General features: G+C 55.9%; 1 protein-coding gene across 9 annotated transcripts; it reads right to left on the minus strand.

Annotated features, from left to right (window-relative positions):
• Window positions 1–2,513: 2,513 nt before the first annotated feature.
• KCNC4 (potassium voltage-gated channel subfamily C member 4) lies at window positions 2,514–26,409 on the minus strand. 9 transcript variants are annotated; one of them, XM_081492782.1, is made up of 6 exons: window positions 26,036–26,359; window positions 24,250–25,964; window positions 11,599–12,535; window positions 10,077–10,207; window positions 9,430–9,633; window positions 2,514–3,629 (listed from the first exon to the last, which is right to left on the minus strand). In XM_081492782.1, exons 2-6 carry the CDS (start codon window positions 24,913–24,915, stop codon window positions 3,552–3,554), a joined length of 2,016 nt encoding a protein of 671 aa, XP_081348908.1. In that variant the 5' UTR covers window positions 24,916–25,964; window positions 26,036–26,359; the 3' UTR covers window positions 2,514–3,551. The 9 variants fall into 9 exon arrangements, with proteins under 9 accessions (XP_081348908.1, XP_081348912.1, XP_081348913.1 ...); XM_081492784.1 differs by lacking the exon at window positions 2,514–3,629 and adding an exon at window positions 6,532–7,065 and having other exon boundaries at window positions 24,250–26,409; XM_081492785.1 differs by lacking the exons at window positions 2,514–3,629; window positions 10,077–10,207 and adding exons at window positions 6,532–7,065; window positions 11,476–11,491 and having other exon boundaries at window positions 11,648–12,535; window positions 24,250–26,316.
• Window positions 26,410–27,408: the final 999 nt, after the last annotated feature.

Raw genomic sequence — 27,408 nt, forward strand, 5'->3', positions numbered from 1 at the left:
ACTCACTGGGTTGCAGAAGGAAGGAACCAATCACTCCTTGAGTTGGGACATGCTGATTCATTAGTGAGGCCTGAGAAGATTTTCTTCTCCCTTTTCCGTGTGTGTGTGTGTGTGTGTGTGTGTGTGTGTTTGTGTGTGTGTGTGCATTCACGTGTGCACGTGGAGCAGGGGGCATGATCGCATCACTTCCTCCAGTCTTGGTTTTCTTATCATAAAAGGGGAAAACAATACTTTTGCTATGAGAATCAATAGAGATGAAGGAAATGAAAAACATTAAAAAGCACAAATCTATACCCTGGGTGTGATGACCCAGAAGCCCTATTCCATTTAGATAGCAGCTAAGTGTAGGGCTCATAGAGCCAGATGGCTTGGGTTCAAATCCCAGCTTTACTGCTTATTGGATGTGTGACCTTGGAGAAATGACCTGACATTACTGTGATGCAGTTTTCTTCCCTGAAACAAGGGACAATGATAACACGAAGCTCAGAATGGGTGTTCAGGAGCATCAGATATATTGCCTAGTACTTTAAAAAGGTTAACTGTTGGGTATTACCACCCCAACTCTATTTCTTCACAGAGAGAGAGGGTTTCACACAAATGAGGCAAATTCATGGCACTTATTTGAAAGGTGAGGTCATTAAACCAAAGCAGTCATTGGAATGAGTTGCTCCCTGACCCCAATATTTGTAAACCATGCTTTGTGCTAGGCACTGTGCTAAGGGTGTCTCAGGCCCTGCCTCATTGGATCCTCCCAATGGTTTCATGACATAGATACCATTATTGCTCCCATTTTACAGATAAAGAAATAGAGGTTCACACAGGCTAATTAACTTGCCCAGAGTCACATAATCAGGAAGCGAAGGAGCCATGAGTCTGACTCCCAGTGTCAGTCTCCATCACTACAACATCTAGCTTTTCTTACCAGCTCCCTCGTTTGGGCTCCACTTCAGCTTTGGGGACCAGAGGGAGTCAGAGCCATCGCTTCCTTGACAGCAATTGTCTGCTGTTTCTGTGAGGTGGGGAAGTGGGGTGGTCCCTGCTTCTCACTGAACTCTGCCTTCCTGTACACTGTCCCTCTTCCTTCAGGGGTCTGAGGGTGTTGCCGGGGACTCCAAAAGCATCCCCTTGGGTCCCCTCAGGCCCTGTTGGCCTTGGGTACCCTTGGGCTGCTTGCTGGATTCTCAGCCCCTGACCATGAAATGGTTCCACATTGATCGACAAAAAAAAAAAAAAAAAAAAAACACCAAACCGAACAACAACAACAAAAAACCAAACACCATTTTGGACGTGGGCCCTGATGCGTAATATCATTATGGAACCAGCAGCGCATCCCATCCCATTATCGCCTGGCCAAGCTTCTCTGAGGCGAGCCTGGCTGCAAATGGCTTTCTCCTGTCTGGGGGGGATGGGGGGGTACAGCCCCTACTTGCCCTCCACTGCTGGAGGAGAGATTTTATCTTTAATTGACAACTGGCTGCCTGCCATTGCCTCACCTCTGCTGGCCCAGGCTCCCAGCCCGACTTTCTCTGCTTCAGGAACAGGCTTCCCCTTGCTTCTCCCCTCCCCTCACCTCACCCTGCTCCCTGGTGAGCTCTTGTCCTTTCCTGGACAGATGACCCTGGGTCAGGCCTTCACATTTACTGGCTCTGAGATGGGTGCTATCATTACACCCATTCTATAGGCAGGGGAACTGAGGTTCAGTGAATTGCCCCAAGTTACCCAGCTGGGAAGTGGCATCTGAACTGAGGTCCCCCATCTGCCCACTGACTTGAGTAAGGAGAGCAAACGTGTGTCCAGGCTACATAATTCTGATTATGCAAAACAAAAACACTGGGCCCTTCTTCAGTAATTATCAGTAACTTTCAGAGGGCGACAGCTGAGCATTAGTTGGTTGTGGGCCTTCTGAGCGACTCAGGGGGCACAGCCCTGAAGCCAAGCCCCTGTCTAGGAGGGTCTAGGGTAGGGATGACATCTGAGCATCCCCCACCACCTCCACCTCCTATCTGGGCCCAGGGCTGTTCATTTCCCAGCCCTCAGCGGTCCCAGTTGTGGCCCCAGGCCCTTGTCGGCTTCAGTGCATCAGCCATCCAGTCATCACGACAACTCCAGCATCCCCTGGGCCTCAGCCCACACAGAATTGGTGCAATTTCAGGGAAGAGAGGAAGCCCCCTGTAAAGCAAGGAGGAATACAGTGGAACCCCTGAAATGAACAAGTCTCTTCTTCCATGTTACGGTGGGGGCGGGGGGGGGGAGCAGGGGGATGCTGGCAGCAGTGGAGATCACTGCTCAGGAGCCTAGGTCCCAGGTTAGTCCTCTTGGCATGACCTTGGCCAGAATCACTCTTCATCTCAAGCATTCGTGTCTGGTTCTAAATGCAGGAGTTGGGCTCCACTGGTGATTCCTGGTGGAGGTGGGGTTAGGAGTATGCATTTCTTGAATGCTGGGGGGGCAGCCAGGGAGATTCCCACATAGAAAGGAGAGGCGGAGGCAGTCACACAGCGGGCACAGCAGAATGCTCCAGATGTCTTTATTGGGGCTTGAGCACGGCATGACAGTCACAGGCATGCAGACAGGGCGGCAGGGCCCAGCCTAGGCATGCCTCAGACGCACGAGGGGACAGCTTTAGAAAAGGACGACCGACATCAGGGAGGGCCAGGGCAGGCTGGGAGTGGGGAGGGCTGAGGCAGGGGCAGAGGCCAAGGTCGAAGGGGGGCACCTGGCCTCGGCTATTGCACGCATCCTCTGGCCACCAGCCAGGAAGTACAGTATTGCAACTGGTCTCCGCTCGCCCGCGGCTTCCCCTTCTCAGACCCCTGAGCCAGATGGGCAGACAGACCCCTTCCCTGCCCGTCTGCCCAGCAGCATCTTTGGAAAACAAACGGACGAAGGAGACAGAACAAAAAACCAGAAATAAAAAAAGACAAAACACCCCCTCAGTCAAGGACACAGGGAAGGTGGAGAAAGGAGTGGAAAAAGCTACCGAGGAGCCCTGGGAAGTCCCCCAACAACTGGGGCGTGGGGTGGGAGGTAGAGCCCCAATCTGGGGTGGGGTGAGGCCAGTGGAGCAGTGACCCCAGGGGGCAATCTGGCTTTCCACCAGCCTCTGGCCCACAGGGGAAATGCTCCCAAGAGGGAGAGTCTAGCCTGGGACCACCTAGCTGGACTGGCAGTTCCCAGGTGTATTTTTCCTGGGATATTCCACACACACACATTCAGCAGAAACAAAGAATCAGTGAAGGGAAAGGGGGTGGGGTGGAGCAAGGATGTGGGGAGACACAGCCTAACGAAGAGACAGACCACCAAGAGCACGTGCACTACACACAATAGTAGAGTATGTATGAATATAGATACTATATGTGCATATATATCTCTTCAATGTACAACAGAACAAGAACATCAGACCCGATGGCTCTGGGCCTGAGGGTCACACGGGAGGTTTTCCATCAGTCCTGCGCAATCAAGGATATCTGAGTCTTTCCCAGCGAAAGATTCTTGCCTGGGTTCCAGAGTTGCCCTAAGCCTCTGGCTTTCTGTCTGTCTGCCTGTCTCTCTCACGTTGGTGCCGCTTTAAGAGAGGGTGAGGACTTCGGCCTGGGCATAGTTGGACGAGAGGGCGTCTTGGCAGGTCTCTGTGTTTAAAGAGCACAGGTGTGAGACACTGGGACGCACGCTTTCGGCTCAACATTGCCTTCTTGAGAGGTAAGGAGTTCAGCAAAAGAAAGGGAGAAACGAAGAATGAGATATTAGAGGAAGGCAGCTGCTGACCCACACACTGTGGGCTGAGGAGTAGGCCAGAGATGCAAGGCATGGGGCCCGGAGTTGAGACACCAGAAAGAGCAGGGATAGGAAGGAAAGGGTGAGCCCTTCATCACCCTTCTGCCAACCCAGCGCTGGGCCACAGTGACCCATAGGTGATGTCACAGCTCAGCTCCATGCCTGTCGGGTAATGAACTCCAGGAACCAGGAGCCCTCAGGTCCCCAAAGCTGCACTGGAGTGGGGAGAGGGACCACAGCTCTGCAGCCTGGCATGGAGGCAGCAAGGGAAGTTCCTGCCAGGGCTCTCAGCCCACAGGCCATTGCCTGCCCAGCCTGTGCTCCCCACCAACACAGTTCCATCTGCTGTCACCACCTGGGTCTAGTCCACTACCCCAGGGGCTGGTGAGAAAGGCTCCTGAGTGTGCTGCCATGTCAAGCCCAGCCCCCTTCCTCAGTCTGGCAGAAGGTCCCAGCAGCTGCAGGGTGAGTGCTGAAGAAGCAGCTCAGGGAGGACGAATGTGCCCATCTCAGGAGAGGAGGCAGGAAACCCAACACCTCAGTGAGCCTTCCAGACATCTCCTTCTCAGCTTGGGATGGCAGTGGCCTGGGCCTTCCCTTTCTCTGCCTTTCTAGCTGGGGCACAGGTAGGGCAGGCAGGAGGCTGCACTGGGGGCAGGGACTTTGGGAGGTGATACTCCTGGCCAGGCCCTGCCCCAAGGAAGCTCTGCGAAAGGGGAGCCAGGGCTGTTGCACAGCTTTTCCTCTGACTCCCATGCACCCGCCCCTCTGGCTCCAGCTCACAGCTTCCCCTCTCAGAAGCCTTGAGGGCTGAGGACTGGTCTCCACAGCTGTCAGCAGCAATTGGTACAAACAGGAAAGGTAGCAACTCCTGCCTGGGCTGCTTCCTCTGCTCTGCAGGGAGGGACTGGGCCCCAGCTGAAGGGGAAGACGGTTGGAAACCAAAGTAATGGGTACAAGCTCAAATCCAGAGGCAAGGGAAAGCAAACTGTGCTCTCAGATTGTGGGCAGAAGACAGAGCTTTCTCTTACAAAGGTGAGGCCCAGGGCCTGGGCAATCCTGAGGCCTGTGAAGAGGGCCACCTTCCCAGGCAGGGCCTAGAGTACTGTGGGGCCCTGTAAACTCACTCTGTCCTTTCCCAGGACCCTGAGAGGGAGCTGGGGCGGGCAGTCTACTCGGTGTTCCTGTTGGCTCAATCCTGTGTCAGCCCTACAGAAGCCAGAGAGCCAGGAGGGGTGTGTGGGAGCCCACCCCCGCCCCCCCAAGGCACAAGGGGCCCCAGGCTGGCACTCCTGCATCATGTCGCCCAGGGACATCTGTGCCCACCATGGGGGTGCCATGAGCATGCCCGTTCCCGTGGGAGGGAAGAGGGAAGGAGGCGGTGGGTGCCGTGGAAACTTGGGCTCCTGACAACTTGAGGGCTGCCACAGAAATAGCCGCCTCAGTTCCCTGAACCAGAAAGGCAAGTGAGAGGAGGAAATAGCTATAGTGTCCATGCTACGCCAGTCACTTCACTCACGGTGTCCATGTTGGAGTCAGGACCCCAGCACCGGGGAGCCCAGCGGGGGCAGGACCTAAGCCATCCTACTGGAAGAGAAGCGGGGCTCTCAGACTGGACTGAAATGGGAGAAGGTGCCCTGCTCTCTGTCCTGCTCCCCAGGGCTTGCCTGTCTGTGTCCCCTTCTGAGGGGCAGTGGCATGAATGGTCCTGTATCTTCTCAGCTCTTCTTCTCTTCCTCCTGAGAGCAAACAGGACGCCAGCCCCACAGACCACAGCAGGGCGGGGATAGCCCAGGACCCACCTTGAAGAGAATTTCCTGTGTCTGCCCAAGGCTGAAGAAGGCACTGACTGAAATGAGAATGTTTCTAGAATATGCTCTTCTTCATTATCCCCTGCAGTCCCATGAAATGGTCTGACCTTTCTGCCCAGTTCACCTTCTGGGGCGGCTTCCAGAGTCCCCAGCCTCCTGCCGAGTCCCCGAATGCTGTCTGGCGGTACCTATCTGCCCATTCTGGAAGGAGCAGACATAGACCTTACTTAGTCATTCCCTCCACAAAGTTGCATAATCTGGCTCTAAAAATTGCCAGGCGCCCAGCTCTGCTGTCAGGTCTAATTCCCATCAGGTGAAACAGGAAATGTCTTGGCTGAGGTGTTCCGAGTTCCCAGGCTGAGGAGGTCCTGGCGAGCCTGGCTGGTGCGCTGGGGGCCTGCACTGGGGAGGGGCTCCCTGCAGCTAGGCCGGCCCTGGGTGTGGCCTGCGGGAGGCAGCAGGTGGGGGCAGGATGGCTCCTGTCCTGCATTCCCCTCAGCTGCCCCTGCCCGGGGTGCACCCCTGCTCACTCCGTGACTCACAAACCTGTTGTGCTCCTGGGCTCGTTAAGTAAATGAATACACTTAATTATAGAAATTAGATGAGTCTCCGGTTCTGGCAGCGATATAGAGTGCAGAGGCTGGGTGGGAGCGGCAGGTGACTCAGAGGCAGGACTGGGAGCTGAAGGGAGCAGGAGAGGAAGGAGAACTGTAGAGGAAGCCACGGTGTGGCTAGTGATGAGGCAGCTCAGGGGGGTGGGGCACAGGAGGGAGGCTGGCTCCAAGGCTGGGCTCCACCCGAGAGGGGGACATCCCCGCATCTAGGCCACCGATCCTGGGGCTCCGACTTGGGAACCCCTGCCTGCGCCCCATGCCCCAGGGGACAGCCTTATTCCTGGTTGCTCTGGGTGTGGGATGGACAGACAGACAGACAGACAGAGATGTTCAACTGCAGGCTGTTCGGTTATTGGTTGAAGGCCCTGAGGGATGGGGGTGCATTTGCTGTGATTTAGGTGGGACCCTGAGGGGGAGGCAGGGCCCAGAGACACAGTTACACAGTCCTAGGGGTGACGGCACCTTCAGCTGAGAATGGGAGTGAGTTGGGTAGGAGGCCTGGAAGTAATCTTCCCTCGCTCTCAGGGTCCAGGGCTGAACCTTTTAGGGGGCTGGGTGCTGTGGACAGGAGGCTCGGGGGCCTCAATTCTCCTGTATCCTGTTTGACTCCCGAAGACCCAGGAGGGATGAGGCTGGAGGCATGTGTGTGCTTGTTTGTGTGCAGGTGCCCAGGGTCGGGGAGAGCTGAGGGTGAAGCTACGAGGCCGAGTGTCCAGGGGGTGGGCTGGTGAGCGGATGGAAGGGGTGGGCGAGCAGGGGCTTTCTCGGAGGGTAGGGTGAGCTGTATCGCGATGCCAGTGGAGACAGCCCCAGACTGGTTCCAGCCGCTCCTGCTATGTTGTTTAGGCTCCGGGACTTTCCACAGCCTTGGTGAAGAAAAGGCACATGGGTCAGGGGGGCGCAGCTCCTCGCCTGAGACGCTCCATAGGATCCGTGTTCCGGGAACCCAGCGGGGCAGGTAGCCCCAGGGCTGGCTGCAGAGGTCTGGTTCACCTGGGAAAGGCTTCCTGGCTCTCTCTGGTCTCCAGATGGACCCCAGGGCCCCATTCTCAGCTGCCCTTTGCTTTGTCATCATCCCCAGGTAAGTATCCCTCCAGTTGTACAAAGACCCTGCAGCCCTCAGGACCCTCCTTTCTCAACCCTAAGAAGCCCTAAAGATCACACACTGCTCTCCTCCCAGGGAGTTCACACTCTGTCACATAGGTACCTACAAGGTCTCACTGGTGTCTGTGCTGGTGGCTGGAGGAGGCCTGGGCCCACTCCCTCCTGGACCTGAATGTAGCCCAAGCGTAGACAAGTGTGGCGTGGTCTGGCATGGGTAAAGTTGCCAAATGCACACTGGGAGTTTGGTGATGCTAATTGCCACGCTTCCTTAGCAGGGCCTGTTTCCCAGCAACCCACCTGTTCCCTCTCGAAGGTCACTCTAATTGGCTGAGCTACATGCTTGTTGCCAAGAAGCAGTGTGGAGGCATCTTGAAAATAGAGCAGCCAGGCCCCACAAGCACCCAGAGAGATACGGTGGTGGGACACAGGCTCCCCAGCCCCACGCATGCTCACACGCAGTCTCCTCCTCAGACAGGACCTGCTCCCCGGGACCTCAGGGGCTCTCCTCTGACTTGCACCCTCACAGCCTCCTCCTCCTCCACACTGCTACTTCCACTGAGTCTTTCACCACACTGGGTGAAAACAGGGGTGCTCAGGATTTGGTTCTGTTTGCTCAAGTCCTCTATGGCGGGTGGGGTCCCTGCCACCCCACCTTCTATGCTAACCACTTAGCATTCTCAGCCAGAGCAAGGCTCCAGGTCTGAACTAGGACACAGGAAAAGCCTCAGTGTGTTTGGGGTGGGGGGTGGGGCAGGAGGGATAGGCACACCCAGAGCCCAAGGATTGGGCTACGCAGAGGCCAAGGGTGACCAGAGGAGCACAGGAGAGTGTTTAAGTAGTCTGAGCACCATCCATTTAAAGCTCTTTAGCTGGGCCATCTCCAGGTTCCAGATTGCTGCTCCTGCTTCTGCCACCCAACAGGGCACATGTCCAGCAAAACTGGACACAAAGCTCTCAGGGCTTGGTTAGGGTCAGGGTGCCCTGGGGACAGTGGTGATGAGCAGGCCAGGGAAAGGCCTGGGAAGGTATCCCTGGACATTTCCTGGGCTGGGCAGGCCAAGGGACATCCTTGTGGGGACAGAGACATCACAGGCTATTCCTACAGTAGCTACTGTCCCTGCCTCACTTAACCTTGTTTTGGTTTGGGATTTGCAGATGGTGGGAAGTAGTGAGGGAAAGGGGGTTGGACTGAAAGAAGACTAGTTAAGAAGCGGCCTGCATACCCAGCTGTTTTGGGGTGAGAATTGGGGTTTATTCTGAAACTAGGCAGGCTTTTAAGAGAGGTTAGATGAAAGGGACAGGGCAGAGAAGACAAAAAAGTGATGGGGACTAGGCAGAAGGAATACTGGGGCTTGAGAGCCCTGGTCCTCAGCCATCATGGCGCTCCACCATCCCTAATCATTTCAGTCCCGTTTGGTCAGGCCAGGAATCCCCTAACTTCACTGTGGATGGAATTTCAGCTTTCCCTTGAACTCTCTAAATCCTTCAGAACACACCTCAGAACATACCCCCTCTGCCTGCTCACTCCCAGCCCCTGGTCACCTTCTGGCTCTACCTGGAAGGGACAGTCACATCCCAGGGGCTTGCACACCTGGGCTGCAGGACCCCCAGTGTAGGACAGAGGAGGTAGGGCCTGTGTCAGGCTCTCTGAAGACCTCACACCAGAACCCCGTTCTCACCCTGACTCCTGAGACTCTTGGGAGTCTCCTGGGACTACTTACTTAGGAAGCCTGAGCTGTGTTTAAGGGAGGCCTAGGTGAAGGCTAGCAATGACACTGTGGAGTCAGGCCTAAAGGTCACAGCAGGAACCAGAGGAAGGGAAGGTGATCAAATGGAAGGAGGGGGCAGGAGCCCTGATCTGTGGTCCCTTCACCCTCCAGCACCTGTCTTTCCGGAGGGCACCTGGCGGGTAGGGGGGCTCTGTGTACCTTCTGGGGATGCCGTGGGCCTTTCTAATCCATGGACTAGAACATCAGGGGACCCATCCTAAAAGCGAGGGTGTGTCCAAGGCAGAGGAGATGGTGGCCACGGCCTCAGAGGAGGAGGGGACCTCAAGCTCCGTGGGGGACACTGGGGAGACTCAGCTCCATGGGGGCTCCCCCCTCGCCCAGCCTGGGGAGCCATACCTTTGCGGACACTACCGTCGGCGCAGGCATAGTCCCCAGCGCTGAGCAGGAAGCAGGCAGCTGCCTTCTTGTTTCTGTCTCGGGTGCCGGAGCGGCGCAGGGCCCTGCGCTCCTCAGGGGTGGGGGCGGAAGCCAGGGGCTGGGTGAGGCCGGCTCCCTCCTCGTCCGACAGCACCGCACTGGCATCGCCATTCTGCTTGGAATCTAAACAGGCAGACAGAAAGGAGGCTGCAGGAGGGCTGATCCCTGACCTAGAGCATCACTTACCCAACCCACAGGGAGAGTGCTGCCAGAACCAGGGGGTGGGCCTGCTCCCGGGGGGCAAGAGTGGGATGCTGGCTTTCCTCTCAGCCTTGGCTGGAGATGGAGCCACAGATATCACAAAAGCAGAGACTCCCCAAGTTGGCCCTGTGAGATCAGCCCAAGGCAGGCAGTAGAGTCTGTTGCCTCCTTGGGTCTGGCTCAGGCTGACACTTGGATGAGTATGCATTCCCTGGGAGAGTGTCTGGCTTGATGGGGTTAAACTTACAGAGTGGCTTCCACAGCTGTCTTCCTGGGCCACTTGAAGGCACTTACTCTTAGTCACCAGGTATCCAAGCCAGAGTTGATGCCTGAAGGATTCAGAGCCCTTTGTCTCAGGGGCTCACCTGTGTCTGGGGGAAGACCCTCCCCCCGCAGAGGGGAAGAGGCTCCAATTCTGCTCCCACTGCTGTATGTTTAGGACCGACCCCTGCTCCACCGGACAGGCAACAGCACAGGCAAAGCTGAGTTCCTGGGTCTGGAGAAGGTGGAGGGGGGCCAGTTGGTCTGAATGCAGGGACCAGGAATGCCCTTACTGTGACCGAGCAGTTAGGGTCAGGCTAAGGCACAGCTCATGGTGCCACAGGTGAAGTGTGCATGGCAGAAGCCTAGGGACTTGTACATTGTGATATTAACTTACCCTCTGAGCCCTGAATGGACCTCAGGGTAGAACTGAAATTCCCTAGGGTACTGGCTGGGAGATTTCTGTTCAGGAATCTGGGAAGAAGGTACCATTTTGGTGGGGGAGCCTAAAGGGTTCCATCAAGGTCTTTGAAAGACCCACGCCCTTGAACGACCCCGGCATGTAGGATGGGCTCTCACCAACAGGCCACAGGTGAATATCCTGAGTCAGGCACCTCCCCCACAAGGACAAGTCCCACTTTTTCCCCAGAGCCATGCCCGGAGGGAGCTGCTGTCTTATGAGCAGCTCCCCAGTGGCCTGGCAACCAATGGCCCCCCCATACTAGCAATCTCATACCTCTCTCAGGAGCTCATCCCATACCTAACAATTGGGTTCCCACTCTCCAACTTCACTCTGTGTTGCTGTGGATGAAGCCAATTTTCCTTTCACCTCTTGACTCAGCTGGAAACAAGCTTTCCTGAGCTGGCCTTCCCATCCTTGGATAGCATGATTCAGACCCTCAGGTCTGCTTATTCCACCTTGCAGCTACCAGGTTTTTCCCCCTTTCCTTTCCCCTCTCCCAACATTGTCTGGGCTTCTCCCTCTTGGTTCCCTTGCATCCATGTTAAACCCCAAGCCCAGGACTCAATCTAGCTTGTGCCAAACAGAAGGCAGCCTCCCACAGCCATTACGTTATCACATTTATTAGGCTAAGAGACACCAGACTCAAACGTTTGGAAAGAAATGATTCATGTGTTGATGCTCCTCAGGAGAACAGCTGCCCTCCTCTCCAGCTAATAATGACAGTGCCTGATATTTGTAAAGTGGGTTTAACTTCTCAAAGTACTTTCATATCCGTCATTCATTTGGGGCTTGTCCAAGTCTTGGAAGTAAGATATTGAGAGCATTTCTGTTTTACAGGCGAGGCGTTTATACCCAGAGAGGGTGAATGACTGGCCTGGGGGCACAAAGCACACTGGCCAAGACAGGATTAGAAACTCAGGCTTCTCATTTACAGCCCCACGCACTGCCCATAACAACCTTAATTTCATGGGATACTCATTCTACAGAGCCTGATGTTCAGAAAGCTATCAGAAAATAGAGATTCGACCTCAATACTGTGCCTTCCTGAAGGCATGCCTTATATTTAGGGAAGCCGGTGCAACAAGAGCACAACCCCAAACTCCAAAGACGGAGTTTCAGTTGGGAGCTCCCCTGGCCACTAGGGGAGAGGTGGCTTTCCTCACCTGCCCGTTTCCTCTCAACCACACCCTCTTCTGGGGCAGGGGGGCTGGCATCACTGTAGGTGCTGTCCCTGGGCGAGGTCTCCTGTGACTTGCAATAAATGGGCGACTCCAGCTGGGGCGGCTGAGGTACGTGCTTCTTCCGTTTCTTGGGCAGCTTCTGCTTGGCCATGGCCAGAGAGTAGTACATGCCGAAGTTGTTGACAATGACAGGCACGGGCATGGCAATGGTGAGCACGCCGGCCAGTGCACACAGTGCCCCCACCAGCATGCCGGACCACGTCTTGGGGTACATGTCCCCATAGCCCAGTGTTGTCATGGTGACGACAGCCCACCAGAAGCCGATGGGGATGTTCTTGAAGTCGGTGTGGTCATTGCCCCGCGGGTCGGAGGGCCTGGCGCCGATGCGCTCCGCGTAGTAGATCATGGTGGCGAAGATAAGCACACCCAGGGCCAGGAAGATGATGAGCAGCAGGAACTCGTTGGTGCTGGCGCGCAGGGTGTGGCCCAGCACGCGCAGCCCCACAAAGTGGCGCGTGAGCTTGAAGATGCGTAGGATGCGCACGAAGCGCACCACACGCAAAAAGCCCAGCACGTCGCGGGCCGCCTTGGATGACAGGCCACTCAGTCCCACCTCCAGGTAGAAGGGCAGGATGGCCACGAAGTCGATGATGTTGAGCAGGTTCTTGACGAAGTCCAGCGTGTCCGGGCAGCACACGATGCGCACCAGGAATTCTAGCGTGAACCACAGCACGCACACGCCCTCAATGTAGGTCAGGATGGGCTCCGTCTCCACCTCTCGCCGGAAGCGCACGCTGGTAGTATTCCCCACCCGGTGAATCTCCGTCACGTTGCGGTCGATGTTGAAAGCCTCGTGGGTCTCCAGGCAGAAGGTGGTGATGGACACCAGGATGAAGAAGAGAGAGGCGAAGGCCACCACCTATGGGCGGGGAGGAGAGTGAGGGCAGCTGTGTCAGGAATGGATGCGCCCAGCGGGGACAGGGCCCTCTGCCTGTGGAGGGAGGGGCCATAGGTCACCAGGCTGTCTGTCAGGTGGCAAGAGGTGGGATTAAGGTGCACAGTGGTGGGTTGGAATTCCCTCCCCAGAGGGTCTTCATCTGTGTGTTGTGAGTTGCTCAGTCCTGTCCAACTCTGCCCAACCCATGGACTATAGCCTGCCAGGCTCCTCTGTCCATGAAATTCACCAGGCAAGAATAGAGGAGTGGGTAGCCATTCCCTTCTCCAGGAGATCTTCCCAAGCCAGGGATCAAACCTGGGTCTCCTGCATTGCAGGCATATTCTCTACTGTCTGAGCCACCAGGGAAGCCCTTTATCCATGTGCTTGCTAAGGCAGTACTTCCCAGTCCTTGTCAGGTGCACAGAAGTTAGAGGCTGCTCTTGGCTGGAAGGAACTGAACAGAGAACTATAGCTGCCCCATCCTGCCTACTACCTACCTCTGCCCACCTCTAACCCTGTTGTGCTCTGAGCGTCTCAAACTGGAATGGCTATATAAGTCAACTGGGAACCTTGTTAAAATGCCACTCTGATTCAGGAGGTCTGGGGCAGAGCCTGGGCTTCTGCATTTCTAACAGGCTCTCAGGTGAGGCTGCTTGTCCACAGACAGCACCTTGAGTAACTAGACTTTAAGGCAGTGGTCCTCAAAGTGAGGGCCTGGACCAGGAGCATCAGCATCAATTGGGAACCACTTAGAAATGCCAAGTCTCAGGCCCCACTCAAACCTACTGAATGACAAATGCTGGGGGGGAGAATCTAATAATGTTTCAAGAATCCTTCCCAGTAATTCTGATATGCACTAAGTTAAGAGAGCCACTGCATTAAGGAGTACCTAGAGGCAAGGGGCTGGCCTTCTACCTATTAAGCTCTGGCTGTGACCCACATCTTCAAGCCCTATCATAGTCCCTCTGGACAGCCTCTCACCCTAGGATGTCCCAGCTGACTGCCCATACAGTGAGAAGCATTTGAAGGAAGACAGCCTGCTCCAGGGCAGGAGACAGGGTAGTCTGTGCAGAATATTGACTCTGTCTCTTCTCAAGAGGCTTCCCTGGTGGCTCAGCAGTAAAGAATCTGCCTGAAATGCAGGAGCTGCAAGAGATGCAGGTTTGATCCCTGAATTGGGAAGGTCCCCTGGAGGACAGCATGGCAACCCACTCCAGTATTCTTGCCTGAAGAATCCTATGGACGGAGGAGTCTGGCGGGCTATGGTCCATAGGGTTGCAAAGAGTTGGACACGACTGAGCATGCACGCATGCACGCCCTTCTCAAGAACTGACATTTCCTGAGACACTGAGCGGCAATAAAAAATAAACTGCACCCACTGGGATCAGAGTGTGGCAACAGCTGATTTAGACAGCTGCCGAGATCGTAGCTAGAATGATGACAGCGGCACTCAGCAGAGGAACGGCTGGGTTTAAGTGTCCAATCATTATGAATGGAGGTGAAATGCATGTGTAATAACACCAATTACGGAGCCTTCATTTGTTATTCATGTGATACCATTCACCATTGTCAGGGCACTGGTTGCTGGGGTCCACGCCCCCTGCTGTAGCCTGTCCTGCTGGGAGGGTAGAAGTGGGTTTCCTCCCTGAGCAGAGGGCTGAGCTTAAATAAGATACGTGAGTGAGGACTGTCCCCCAGGACCACTTGGCAACCCCCAATGCCCACCCCACTCCGATTTCCACCTGGCTATGGCATTGCCCCCTATCTAATGATGCCCCCCGGAGATGCTTTCCTCCCTACGAGTCTGCACCGAAAGGGGTGGGGTGGGCGGACACACCTTGTTCTTAGTAGGCAAAACAGCAATGAAGCATATAGAGGGAATGGCGCTCTCCAGGTGGCGCTAGTGGTAAAAAATCCTCCTGCCAATGCAGAAGATGTAGAGACAGGGATTGGATCCTGGGTTGGGAAGATCCCCTGAAGTAGGAAATGACAACCTGCTCCAGGATTCTTGCCTGGAAAATTCCACAGACAGAGGAGCCTGGCAGTCTACAGTCCACAGAGTCACAACGAGTTGGACACAACTGAGCATGCGTAAGCTCATGAGCTGGGAAAATGAAGCAAGAAGTAGCGCCTCCAGGGATTTCTGGAGCAGAAGTAAGTCTGAGAAGGGAACTTTGGGGATGAACATTCACTAGTTCTCTATCCTGTGCCTGGCACACTTGGGCATTCTGTGTAATCACCTTCTGCCTTCCCTATGAGGTAGGCCCCGTCATCCCATTTTCCACAGGAGGAGCTGAGGATCAGAGAGGTTATATACTTGTCTAAGGTCACACAGCCTTAAAGGGATGGAAACCAGATTTGAACTCAGCACCATTTACTTTCTTTTCACACCTCCTGGGCAGGGTCAATTCATAAACCCAGGAAAGTCATATCTGAATGATTAATACTTCTCCCAGCCAGCTCTCTGATGACTGATATTTCACCCTTAGGAACATGTACCTTTGACTTGGGACAGACAGTCACCACACACTAAACTAAGACTTATTTACACTTAAGCATGGACAGGTTGATCAGATACAGTAAGTTAGGAGAAGCAGAGTAGCAGACCACAGACACACTTTCCCACTTGACAACTCTGTAGCTTCTTCTGCCTGCTTCTCCCCATGAAGGTGAATTTCAAGTTCCCTTTCTGGTTTCATTTTTCTTCCCATGAGGAATGGGCTGTCAAGACAATACGGCTGACATGGGCATTAAGCAAATACCTCCTGCCCATGGGTTTTCCACGGCCGTCCAGAGATGAGCTGGTGCAGGCACATGTCCAGTGGCCATGGTGATACCAGGAACCCCGAGTCCTGGCACTGCCCTCCCAAGCAGAGAAGGCTGGGGTGAGGGGTGGGGTTAGCATATCCCAGCTCTGCCAAGAAGCCTGGGAAGCAGAAGCTTGCACTCTCAGAAGGAAATGTTAGCCAGGAGAGTTGGCCCACCTGGGAGCCCAACATGAAGTTAATTAGAGATTTGGATAAACAAGTTCACGAAAAGCTGCCAAGGGATGGAGCAGAGGGTGCAGGGAGTGGGAGGGAGGGGAAGAAGGGTGCTGTGGTGCCAGGACCCTCTCCCACCTGCAGAGCCAAGGTGCCTTCCTCAACTCCGCCCCATGGGCTCCTTCTGCGGCAGCCCAGCGGGTGCCAGCCACCCCTGAATTCCTGCACTGTTCACTCGTTATTTAAAAAAAACACTGAACCATTCCGTCTACTTACTTCCACCCCTCCCTACTCCTCTCTCTCAGAGTGAGGACAGAGAAAGGGGAACCACATGTGCCCACCTCTCAGGGCCAACAGAGGCACGAGACAGGGAAAAGGACTTGTTGAGGATTCAACTGAGGATGGGTCCCCTGACTCACAGATCTTTCCTCTTGGCCCCTTTGACCAAAGGTGGGACAATCCTCCTTGATGAAACCTACTTGGGGCCTCAGTCTCCTGTGTGGCCCCTCTAGGCTCGTCCCAGAAAGCACTTACTCCCTGAGGAGACAGGCAGAGCTGAGGCCCAGCCCTGATGGACGCAGTGGCCTGTGCTCTGGCAGGTTGCCCCATATTGGGTCCCAGGGTTACAGGTTCCCCTTCAGGGCCCAAATTATTCCTCTCTCCCCTAAATTATTCCCCAAGCCAAATTATGTTGTAAGTGGTGGTCCTACTTTCACCCACCCTTTTCCCTTTGGTGGCAAGGATACTGCTGTCTTTCTTACAACTCTTTTTTTGGTCTGTGAAAAGTTTTCTTGCTTGCACTGCACAGCATGTGGGATCTTAGTTCCCGGACCAGGGATCGAACCCACTCCCCCTGCATTGGAAGCATAGAGTCTTACCCACTGGACCACCAGGGAAGTTCCATTCTCACAACTATTGATTGGGACATAAAAGGGACCAGGGAGGAGGCAGCTGCACTACCCAACTTAGAGGTCAAGGCCTCATACTTGAGCCTCCTATCCAGTCCCTCCACCCCCACCCTGGGCTGTCCTGCCCGCTGGCAGGACTCCTCAGAGCACTGCCCATCGGCTCCTGCCCCACACGGGGCTGTGTGGCCTCAGGGAGCTGAGATTGAGGGCAAAAGACAGCTAAGGAGCCCTGGGGTCAGATTGCCTGGGTGCCTCATCCCGCCACTGCCACGCAGTTAGGGCAGTGGTGCGCTCTGTGCCTCTTTCCTCGCCACACAATGGGACAGTACTAGCGTCCCTAGTAGTGTTACTGCAGGATTGAGTGAGCTTCGACACAGCAAGTGCCTGGCACACAGTGAGCCCTCAGTAAATGGTAACAGAGCTGAGGGGGCAGGGGGGGCCTCTGTGAACACCTCCTTGCAGCTTCTGAGGACAAGTTGGATCTGGAACCCAAAACATCACAAAGTCTTTGCTTTGCAGAAGTGAGATTTAGAAGGTCACTGGACTCAATGTCCTTTCTGCTGTTTTACAGAAGACGAAACTTGAGGCCTGGGGAGAAGCGACTTGCCTGGTTCCCATGGCCAAAATTGTCCCTTCTTTCCATTCATTGCCTGGGGACAGAGGGCATGGATTTTGCTGGAAGTTAGAACTGTCCATGTGGAAAGCCGCCCGTGTGAACTGGTCTGGCCAGCAGCAGCCCCTCTCCTGCCAGGTGGGAGGATGCAGGAGGTTCAATCCGCTCTGAACTGGAGGGTCCTAGCCTCTGTGAAGGAGCACCCTGCTCCTTCAAGCTTCCTGCTCTCCTGGACCCCTCGCACTGGCGGCTATATCCTGTTAGGGACCCATCTGTCTTCCAATACCCAACTGTTTCAGCAGGTGGGCCACCCCTGTGACCGGCGTCCTTCACCAAGCTCATTCCACAAGTGTTCTTGGCAATGTAGGATACACACTATGTAAAGTCACATACTTTGGGGTGCAAGTTGGCTCTGCAGTTACAGCCCAGGAGGCCTTGGGCAAGCTTCTTGATTTCTCTGAGCCTTAGAATCTTTGTTCATAAAATGAAAAACTGAGTACCTACTAGGTGCCAGACACTGTTCTGGGTGTGGTGGAACAGCAGGAAGCAAAACACCTTGCCCCTCAGACTGTCAACAAATATGTAAAATATAGTATGTCAGATGGTATCAGTGTTAGGGAGAAAAATAAAGAGAAAGGGGGTTAAGAAGTGAACGGGTGGGGGAGCTATTTCAAATAGGGTGGTCAGGCAAGGCCTCAGTGCCAAGGTGACATGGAAGCAGAGACCTGAAGAAGTGAGGGAGCGAGTTAGGTGAAGACCCAGCAGAACTCCAGAGGCAGCAGGAACAGGCAGTACAAAGGCCCTGAGGCTACAGCATACTGAAGGGCTAAGAGGAGTACTTCTCTAATAGGGCTGTTTCGAGGATTAAAAGAAATGATATTTGTAAAACTTAGCAGAGAGCCTAGAGTGGCTCAGAAATCTGGCACAGGCTGGGTCGGGGGGGGGTGGGGAGGAGGTGACAGACACCAGTCATTGGGAACTGACTACAATCAGCAAGAGCAGGGGAGGGGAGTCCAAGGAGGAAGGGCCAAGGAGACAGATGGACAGATAAACATAAGAAGACTCATGCCCAAAAACCTATATTAAGGATGAAGTGTAGGAGAAGAGAATTTGAGAACACAGCCAAAGACACTTGCAGAGAAAGATCTGAGGGGATGGATGTGGAGCTGAGCCTGCTGGGGAAGCAAGATCCTAGTGCCCAGGTAGCACTGGAAAGGCTGTGGGCAGCCCTGGGGGCTGAGAGGCAGGAATGGAGAGGGAGTCTGCCAGGCAAGGCATCTTTGAGGTGTCCCTGGGCTCCTGGGTAAGGGCCTGTACTGTGATGCCCAGGCCCCAGCCAAAGGACCCCTGTTCCTCTCCCTTCATAGGCTGCCCTGGGCCTTCCTGTCCTGAGCCAGGACCCTCTGGTTCCAGTGTCAGAACCAGCCTCTACCATGCCCACCCTCTGCCAAGTCAGCACTTGGGGGGCACTCAGGGCCACTGAGCTGCCCAGAGCTAGTGAGTCTTAGCACCAGAAGGAATTCCATCCAGCCCAGATCACTGGCCAAGAACTTATTCAGACAAATGTGACTCCAGGCTCTTGCCCATCCACCAGAATGCCCCTGCCCCTTAAGACTTTCTGTCCCATGCTGTCTTGTCTTTGCTCTGGCTGATCTCCTGGCCAGGAAATTCCCTTCTTCCCTAAATCTGTATGCTTAAGCACTACCCACACTGAATATTTATTTATTTATAACCTGCTTCCTTCTAAAAATTATTTAAGGGAGCTAAGTCATTATCACACAGGGCCTACCCAGTTTAACTTCTATTAATATTTCCTTGTTGAAGCTTCCCTGCATACCAACCCCCCTCCACAGTGGTGGGATGTGTGGCTTCTCCCCTCACCTCCTATTGAACTTCATCTTTTAAGACTACTGTGGCCCCTCTCATGATATATGTGTATTATCTTTACCATTTCCGGTCACTCAATTTTCTCTGGCTGCCACCTACTCCACCTGACCTGGCTCGCTTCCGGAATAGAGACCACCTCTAACTCGTCTTTATAAAAACCACCCTGGTATCTGGCATGTAGTACGTGCTCAATAAATGTTTTCTGAATGACTGAAGCCAAGCCTGCTCCCTCTCCTGGTCCTGAGGAGCCTGTCATGAGGCCAGGTGACAAAGGGGCGCCCAGGAATCCCTCCTGGCACCTGGGCTCTCAGACCCTGTGGCTCTCCAAGGTGGGCCAAGCCTGCTGCCTGATGGGGACCCCTGCCAGGGGCAGGTAACATCACCCGGCTGGAGGAATACCCCAGCAGGGAGCTGGGTCAGGTTGAGGCAGGCTGGCTGCCCAGGAACAAAGGTGGCATGTGTACCCTGGTGCCAGCATCCCAGGCCAACGCTGACCATGGGCGGAGGTGAGGGGCCCGGGGCCTGGCAGCCTAACTCTGTTCCTGCCTGCTCCTCCCCCCACTCTCCAAAATAGCCCAAGTTTATTTTATCCCTTCCCCCACCTTACACCCCACCCCAAACGGCAACAAACAGAAACACCTCATCATCCAGAGACAAGATGTTCAGAGACAAATGTTGGTCTGTTCAAAACAAGAGAGGAAAACAGAAAACAAGCCCAGGAGGAGCCTAGGAGGCTGCCTAAGGGCAGAGACAGGGGTGAGGGTGGGAGGCAGCCCCTGGCCTGACACAGCTCCTGCTCCTGGGAAGGAGGCAGAGGGGCTTCCCTGGGGTGTGCTGGCACTGTCCTCCCAAGGGTGCTATGGAAGCCAGGGCACCCAGCCTCCTACTCAGGTTCCTAGCCCTTTCTCACCCAGAGGGCATGGGGACCTCAAGCCCTGGCCTCACTTAGAAGCCTGTCATGCCCACCAAGTGGCTGGTATCAGGAAAAACCCAGGCAGGAGAAGCCAGGGCCTTCAGAAAAGGTGAGCAGGAAGCAAGCTCTGCATTTCCTTCTTAGAAGGCCTTGGTTTCCGTGCCCAGGCCACGGAAAACCTGGTCTCCTCTCTCAACTAAGTGTGAGAGAGGACAAAGCCTTCTTTCTTTTTGTCCTATAAAAGCCCCACAGTGAGGGAAAGAAAGAGCAAGCAAGCTCAGGTGTGAGCAACTCTAGGGAGCAAGGAGATGGGGGCTTTAATTCAGAGGGAGAAGTGAAGGAAGGGATGGGAGGATAGCAGAGGGCCTCCTGAAGTCAGAGGTCCTCTCCAAGCAGAGCCCCAGAAGGTGGCAGAGGCAGGGGACAAGCACACACGGGGATGCCCAAGATCTGGGCTTAGATCCTAGTTCTACCACCAGCTATGTGAGCTTCAACAAGCCCCTCTGGTCTCCATTTCCTTCTCTGTAAGCTAAGGTTAATACTCCCTGCCTCACATGGGTCAGATATCAGAAAAAGGCCCAGATGCCAGCACCTGACATAGTGGATGCCTAGGCAATGTGATGGAGAAGGCAATGGCACCCCACTTCAGTACTCTTGCCTGGAAAACCCCATGGACGGAGGAGCCTGGTGGGCTGCAGTCCATGGGGTCGCTAAGAGTTGGACATGACTAAGTGACTTCACTTTCACTTTTCACTTTCATGCATTGGAGAAGGAAATGGCAACCCACTCCAGTGTTCTTGCCTGGAGAATCCCAGGGACGGGGGAGCCTGGTGGGCTGCTGTCTATGGGGTCGCACAGAGTCAGACACAACTGAAGTGACTTAGCAGCAGCAGCAGCAGGCGATGTGAAACCCCAGCTCTGGCTGCAGTGGGATCCTGTGGGGTCACCTCCTCTACTCAGAAGGGAAACATCATGAGAAAACTCAGTCCAGGTACTGATTTACCCAAAGAAGGACTATCATCCTTAAGAGGGCCAATGACTGGACTTAAGCCAGATCAGCCCTGGGGACCTCTGGGAACAGGGATAAGGGAGATGAGCAGCCCAGGGTCCCATCCATCAGGCCTCGTGTCAGTCATCAGAAAAGGAGGAAGGCCCGATTCTAGAACTCTGGATGCTGCCCAAGCCCCAACTTGTCACCTACAGTCTGGGAAGCCACCATCACCGTTGCTGAGCCCTCACTCTGCCTGGATCATAGGCAGTGGGCAGATGGGGCCAAGACAAGCCCGCCCCTTGTGCTTGCTCCCAGGTCAGGCCATGGGAACAGAACCACAGCAGCAGCCACCCATGGGCCCAGACGCAGCGAAGGGAGTGGGGTGAGCACCCAGGCCAGAGCCTGCCCGAAGAGGAATGGCTCTTTGGGCCAGGCCAGTAGCTAGGCAACAGCCTCCCATAATCATCTCAGTTCATTTTCCGTTTGTATCTGTTTTGCTTCTGTCATAACGCGCTACTCAAATGACCAGCTGCTGTGTGCGGAGAGATGCCCAGGGTCAGTGGGAGGCTCCTCAACCCTTACTGGCCCTGGAAGCCCCCGTCCAGGGACCAGGGAGGCAGGAGGAAGAGGCCTGAGGGAGGGAAGGTATGCACACAGACCCAGGGGACAGCACTGGGGAGGGCATGTTACTGGCCTGGGGTAAACAGAGCTTGGAGAACACAGCCCCAGAAACCGTGTACCTCAGGCCTGGAAGCATAATTGAGTCAGTGTCCCTTCTGACGTCACCATCTGCCCTTGGGTTTTCTGGTGTCATCCACAGCAGGTATAGAACCTTGGAACACCTCCCAGACCAGAGTAAGAAATGAGCCACCTCAAAAGCACGCAAGAGCATGTGATCATCTGAGGAGCAAGGGAGCCCTGACTTTGAGTCCCAGCCCACCGCTCTCGAGCTGTGTGACCCTAGAGAAGTTGTCTGCCCTCTCACAGCCTCAGTCTACTAAATAAGGATAATATTAATACCTCCGCTGGTAGTTAACTGGGAGGATTAATGCAAAGTACCTGCATGGAGTGCTCAATAAATGGCAGTTGCTATCAGTTAATTTTTTAAACTTTTGTACTCTCACTTGTGTGTCCCAGGAACAGCTGAAGGCTTGCCTTGGCTTGTGTTCCTCTGTAGGAAACGAGCCCCTTCTGGCATGAGCTCCATACAGCTGTGCACATCAGTGTTAACAACCAGAAGGCAGGCTGTGTGAGGTGGTTCGCTGGTTCTATTATTTATTAGTTAAGTGTCTGTGATAAGACACTTAACGCCTCTGAATCCTGGTTTCTTTGTTAAGTGGGAAGAACTTACTCAGCCCAGCCCCAAAACTTCCGACCTCAACTGGACTACCCTGGCTGCTGTGATTCTATTGATACATCAAAAGGGCCAAGTATCAATATCTTGAGCTCATGGAGGACTTCTAGAGGCTAACCAGGCTCTGAGCTTACTCACAGAGCCTCAGCTGGGCCACTCGGCAGTGAGTTAAGGCCAAAATAAATGCATTGATGGTACAGCCCCTTGGAATCCAAGGGAGAGGAAACTGAGTAGGTAAAAAGTTTTCAGAGACCCCAGAATGTTCAGAAATAGGGCCCCTAAGCATCTCATCTCATTCCTGCTTCCCTGGCCTGCTCTCTTTCCCCAACTCCACCAAGTTAAATCAGCCTCCTCCTCCCTCTACTGCCAACTTTGAAAGAACCTAAAGGATCTGCTACTTGTCTCTGCCCTCTCCCCACCCCCCTCACCATGCACACAGCTGACAGCGGACACCAGCAGGGCTAGAGGACTGCATGAGAAGCCTGTGGGATTCACAGTCTGCCAGGGCCTCACCGAGCCCTCACCTTCTGAGCTGGTCTCAGGGCTGCAGGGGAAGAAACAGAGGTGGCACCCTAGCTTTGCTCTCAGTCCTGAAACCGGTCCCTGCCTTCCAGTGGTTGCCCAAGGACGTATGCCTCAGCTGCTGACCACTCTGCTCCTCCCTCCTCTTACACACAGGAGATGCATGTGCCCTGGTAGAGCATTTATGCCAGCCTGGCCTCTCCCTGCAGCCCCATTCCCCGATCTCCTGCTCTCCCCTGGGGGTGGGGGGAGTGGAACTTTTCCTTCCATGACTGGGTTGAGGCCCAGCACCAGAGGTGCTGAGGAAGGCGGCAGAGCTCTGAGATTCATTAATGTGACAACTTGGGATGCCAAAGGTAACTACCAGCTTCGGACGCAGGAGAGCGTCCCCACACCCAGATCCAATGCATCACGTTGGTCTTCAGTCTCCCAGACAGACCCCAGCCAGGCTTGCGATCAGACACTAACCTCCAGGGTTCTCTTTTTTAGAGAATCTAAAGCCATCCTTCAGGTTGTTTTTTTTTTTTAAGATGCTTAAACCTACCTCTCCACCACCCACTTCCACCTAAAAGGATTAGGGAAAAGTGGGTTGACTTGAGGAAGGGGTGGTGGGAAGGGACTAGATCTTGCCTAAATCAACCTACATTTCCTCCTGCCCCCCCATCCATCCCCATCACCTATTTCAAGCAGTAACCTGAACCAGGGCTTTCTGGGAAGCCAATTTGTGCTGCAGCAGGAAGAAAGCAGCAGCAACAAATCTGGGATCATCACCAGGCAGCCTGTGGCTGGCCACTGGCTGTAGGAGCCGAAGGGCCCAGAACCTTAGGCTCTTCCTGTCTGACTCTCCCCTCATTCCAGCAGAGGCCAGGACAACTCCGGTGTCCAGAAAGCCTCAGGGGCAAAGCTTGGGGCAGGCATCTTGACTTATCTTGCTCTTCCTGCTTGCTTCTTCCTGGGAAAAAGAAGGACTCTCCCAAACCTGGTGTTCTGGTCCCAGTTCTGCCTATTATGGCTAAAGAGTTGAAGCCCGAGGCACCTTCTCCAGAACTCACAGTTCTTAGCACACTGAGCTGCTGGGAGGGTTTCTATGAGATGGGACACAAGGAAGCAGCAAACCCCACGACCTGCCAGATCAGCCACTTACACTCTAGTTTCCCTCCCATCGCCCCAAATCCTGCCTGACCCCAGCTCAAGGCTTCATTCCAGCTCTCCAGGACTCTGTTCTTCAGAGGAATTGGGGGTAGATGTAGAGAGGCCGCCCGAGCCGTAAGGAGGAGGTGGAAAAGCAAGAGCGCAGCTATGAGTTTCCTACTCGCTGCGAGGGGGGATGCCTAAAAGCAAGAGCTGGATTAGGTCCTAGTAGTAAGTCAGGTGGGTGCACTCTCCTGAAGCGTGCAGGGGGCGGGGTGTGGGGTAAGGGGGTATGATTTCCACGGGGCCCCATGTAAAGTAAGGGAATTTGGGAGGGAGGTGTTGGTCAAGTCAGTCAGTCTCGGTCGAGAGGAGACCCAGGCTCCTGCCACTCACCCTGGCCGCCCGGGAGGAGTAGGGATCCTCGAAGAGTGCCCACATGCGGGGCTGCCAGCCGCGGCAGGCTCCGGGCCCCGCGCCAGGGCCCACGCCTCCTTCGTGGGGCCCCAGGCGCTGCAGGGCCAGCTCCCGCTCGTCGTCGCCGGCCTCGGCGCCGGGCCCAGCGCCCCCACCGCCTCCGTCCGGACTCTCGAAGATGTCGAGCGCCTCCTCGGCGTCGCGGTGCTGCCGGTAGGTCATCCAGCAGCAGGGCTCCACGTCGGTCTCGTCGATGCCCCAGAAGGTGAGCTCCTCCTCGAAGAGGGGGCCGCACACGTCGGCGGGGCAATGCAGCTTGCCTGTGCGGTAGTAGTTGAGCACGTAAGCAAAGACGCCCGGGTGCCGGTCGAAGAAGAACTCGCAGCCCCCGCCGCTGCTGCCTGCACCACCGCCATCGGACTCGGGCCGGCCCCCGCCGTCGGGATCGGCCAGCCAGGCGAGGCGGGTGCCCGGTAGGGTGCGCAGGGTGCTGCGGTAGGTCTCATGTCGCGTGCCTCCCACGTTGATGATGATCTTCTCCGACGCCTCGCCCTTGGCCATCTCCTCCTTCAGACATGTTTTGGACGGAGGCTTGTTCCCCGACTTGCGCCCGCGGTAGGAGGAGACACACACCGAGCTGATCATAAGAAGCGCTGCGGGGCTTCGGCTTGGGGCGGCCGCTGCCCTCCAAACACCCTTCCCGAGGAGGCAGCGTCAGACGGGGGAGGGGGAGGACACGAGGAGGAGGCAGGAGGCGGCGGCGGCCCCCTCTGCGGCGTGGCCCTGCCCCTGCCTCCCCCCCGGGGCACGGAGCGAGAGGAGTTGGATTTCTCGGGTGCACAGGTGGTTGGGGTTTGGGCTGGCAGCGCCGGGGAGGGAGTCGGGAGGGGAAACGGAGAGCCAAGGACCCAAGCGAGGCGCCCGGGGAAGCAGGGCAAGCACACACAGGTTCCCCCCGCTAGGACCCGAGGCACTCAGACGCTAGGGGCCCGGGACACGCCCCCCCCTTCACCTCCCAAAAGACGGGGAAGTGCACTGTCCAGGCGCACTGCGAGGGTCCGGGCGGTGCGCGAGCTCACACTCACACGGGCCACCCTCCTGCTCCCAGTCCGCGCCGAGCCCCGGAGCAGCCGGCTTCCCCGCCGCAGCGGCGGCGGCAGCGCAGCAGCAACAAGTCCTGGGAGCGGCTGCTGGGGCCGGGCCGGCGCTCTCACGGTAGCCGGAGCTCCGCGGGCCCGGGCTGCGTGCGGTCAACAAGAGGCGGCGGCGGCGGCATGTGGCCTCTTTCCCCCATTCATAAATCCAGCGCAGGGCACGGATGGCGGGCGGGGCGGAACGCGGCTTTCAGACAGGCGGGTGCTGCGCAGGACGAGGCGGCAGAAGGAAAACAAGCGCGCCCGCTGGAGCAAGCCTCTGGTCCTGCGTCCGCGGCTCGACAGCGGCGGGGAGCTGCGCTGGGCAGGGCGCTGCGCTGCGGGGGCCGTGCCGGGGCGGGGGGGGCCTCAGACGGGGCGTCCTGCGCGGCGCCGAGCTTGGGGGGCGGGGCAGCTCCAGGGAACAGGGCTTTGGGCACTGGTGAAGGAGTCTCCCGGGTAGCGGCCGAGCAGCCAAGGACACCTGCAGGCTTCCTGGGCTGCGCCGAGCGGGAGCCTCAGCGCAGCGCCCCGGCGCCGGGCTCCTGCGATCTGGCGGCGCTGGGAGCCACGCCATCCACGCGTTTACCCATCTCTGGGCGGGGCGCTGGCCTCGGCCCGCAGCAGGGGGCGGGCAAGAGGTGGCCTAGGGTCGGGGGTTGCCTCCACGCCGGTGGGTTGCGGCTCCGAGGGCTCTCCGTCTCCCTCCGGCGTTGGCAGCGGACGCCACTCCGAGGGCGCCTTTTCCTCCAGGCCCCGCCTCGATCGGGCGCGCCCTCCGCGGGGCGGGGTGGGCGGGGCGCAGCTCCGGGCCGACCCGGCTAGCTGCAGGGCTCGGGCGGCCGAGCTCTGCGTCCCTCCGCAGAGCCGAGCCGAGCCCAGCTCAGCCAGGCGCGTAACCCCCTCGCCGCCTGCGCGCCGCTCTTGCGCGCCTCCGCCGCCATCCTCTCCCGCCCGCTTCGGCCCCGCTCCCCGCCTTCCTAGAACCCGCAGCTCCTCCCACTGCAGTCCCGCGGCCACCGAAGCGCTCTCGACCTCTGACCTCTAACCTCCGCCTGCCCCTTCTAGCCGCTCCCGTTTCCTCCTCCCGATCAAGCCGATCGCTTTGTTGCGGTTTAATTGTGGCCTACTGGAGGCCGGGGGCGGGGGGGAGAAAAGAGTGGAGAGACAGTATCGCTAGGAAGAGGCTGCCCCCTCCTGTCCCAGACACTGTGTTAGGGCCTCCTGACGACTCCGCCCCCAACTGGGCCCAAGATCCCCGTCGTCCTGATGCTGACCTCTGTCACAGTCACCGAAGCCCCCTCCGGGAATAAGGCTCCCGGCGGCCTTGGGCAGAAAAGCAGCTCCTGTTCTGGATGGAAGAAAAGCGTAGTCCTGGCGCTATTACGAGTGTGGGGCAGGTGGCCCTGAAAGATCGTTAGGTTAAAGCCGTGGCTCATCGTTGCCCCAGGGGGCGCATAGGAAGCGTCCATGCCACACCTTGTGACTCCCTCCAGGTTCTATTGTTTCACCCATTGCAAATTGACTTTGCCCTTTTTCTGTCTCATCTCTGCTCTCTGACCCTGAGCTCTTACAGGCCACACTGCTTTTTCATCTTGATAGTGCCCACAGTGCCTGCCTCTGAGAACCTGTTTGCTAAGTGATTGAGAAGCTGCCATACCCAAAATATTAGGCACTAGCCCAACTGCATTGGCTTCAATCCAAAAGCAATGTCCAGATTCATTTGTTTTTATTTGTTAAGCCCAGAACTCTTCCACATCTTTAAATTAGTCCTCTTTTTTTTAATGATTTTTTTTTTTTTTTACAGTTTTAGGCAAGCCTCCTCCATATCTGTCCAGATCACTGTAAGAAGGATTTTAAAGCAGAAATGCAAGGTTATTGACACACCCTGGACACCTGTGCACCATCTGGCTATAGCTCTGAGGAAAGGTTAGAAGCCCAGTACAAATATGGGGAATCCTTATAAGCAAAAGTCTCATCCTTAATGAGGTCAGAAAAAGCAAAA

The sequence above is a fragment of the Giraffa tippelskirchi genome, chromosome 5, assembly GCF_054371585.1.
Source record: "Giraffa tippelskirchi isolate mGirTip1 chromosome 5, T2T-mGirTip1v1.2.pri, whole genome shotgun sequence".
NCBI classification, from domain to species: Eukaryota; Metazoa; Chordata; class Mammalia; order Artiodactyla; family Giraffidae; genus Giraffa; species Giraffa tippelskirchi.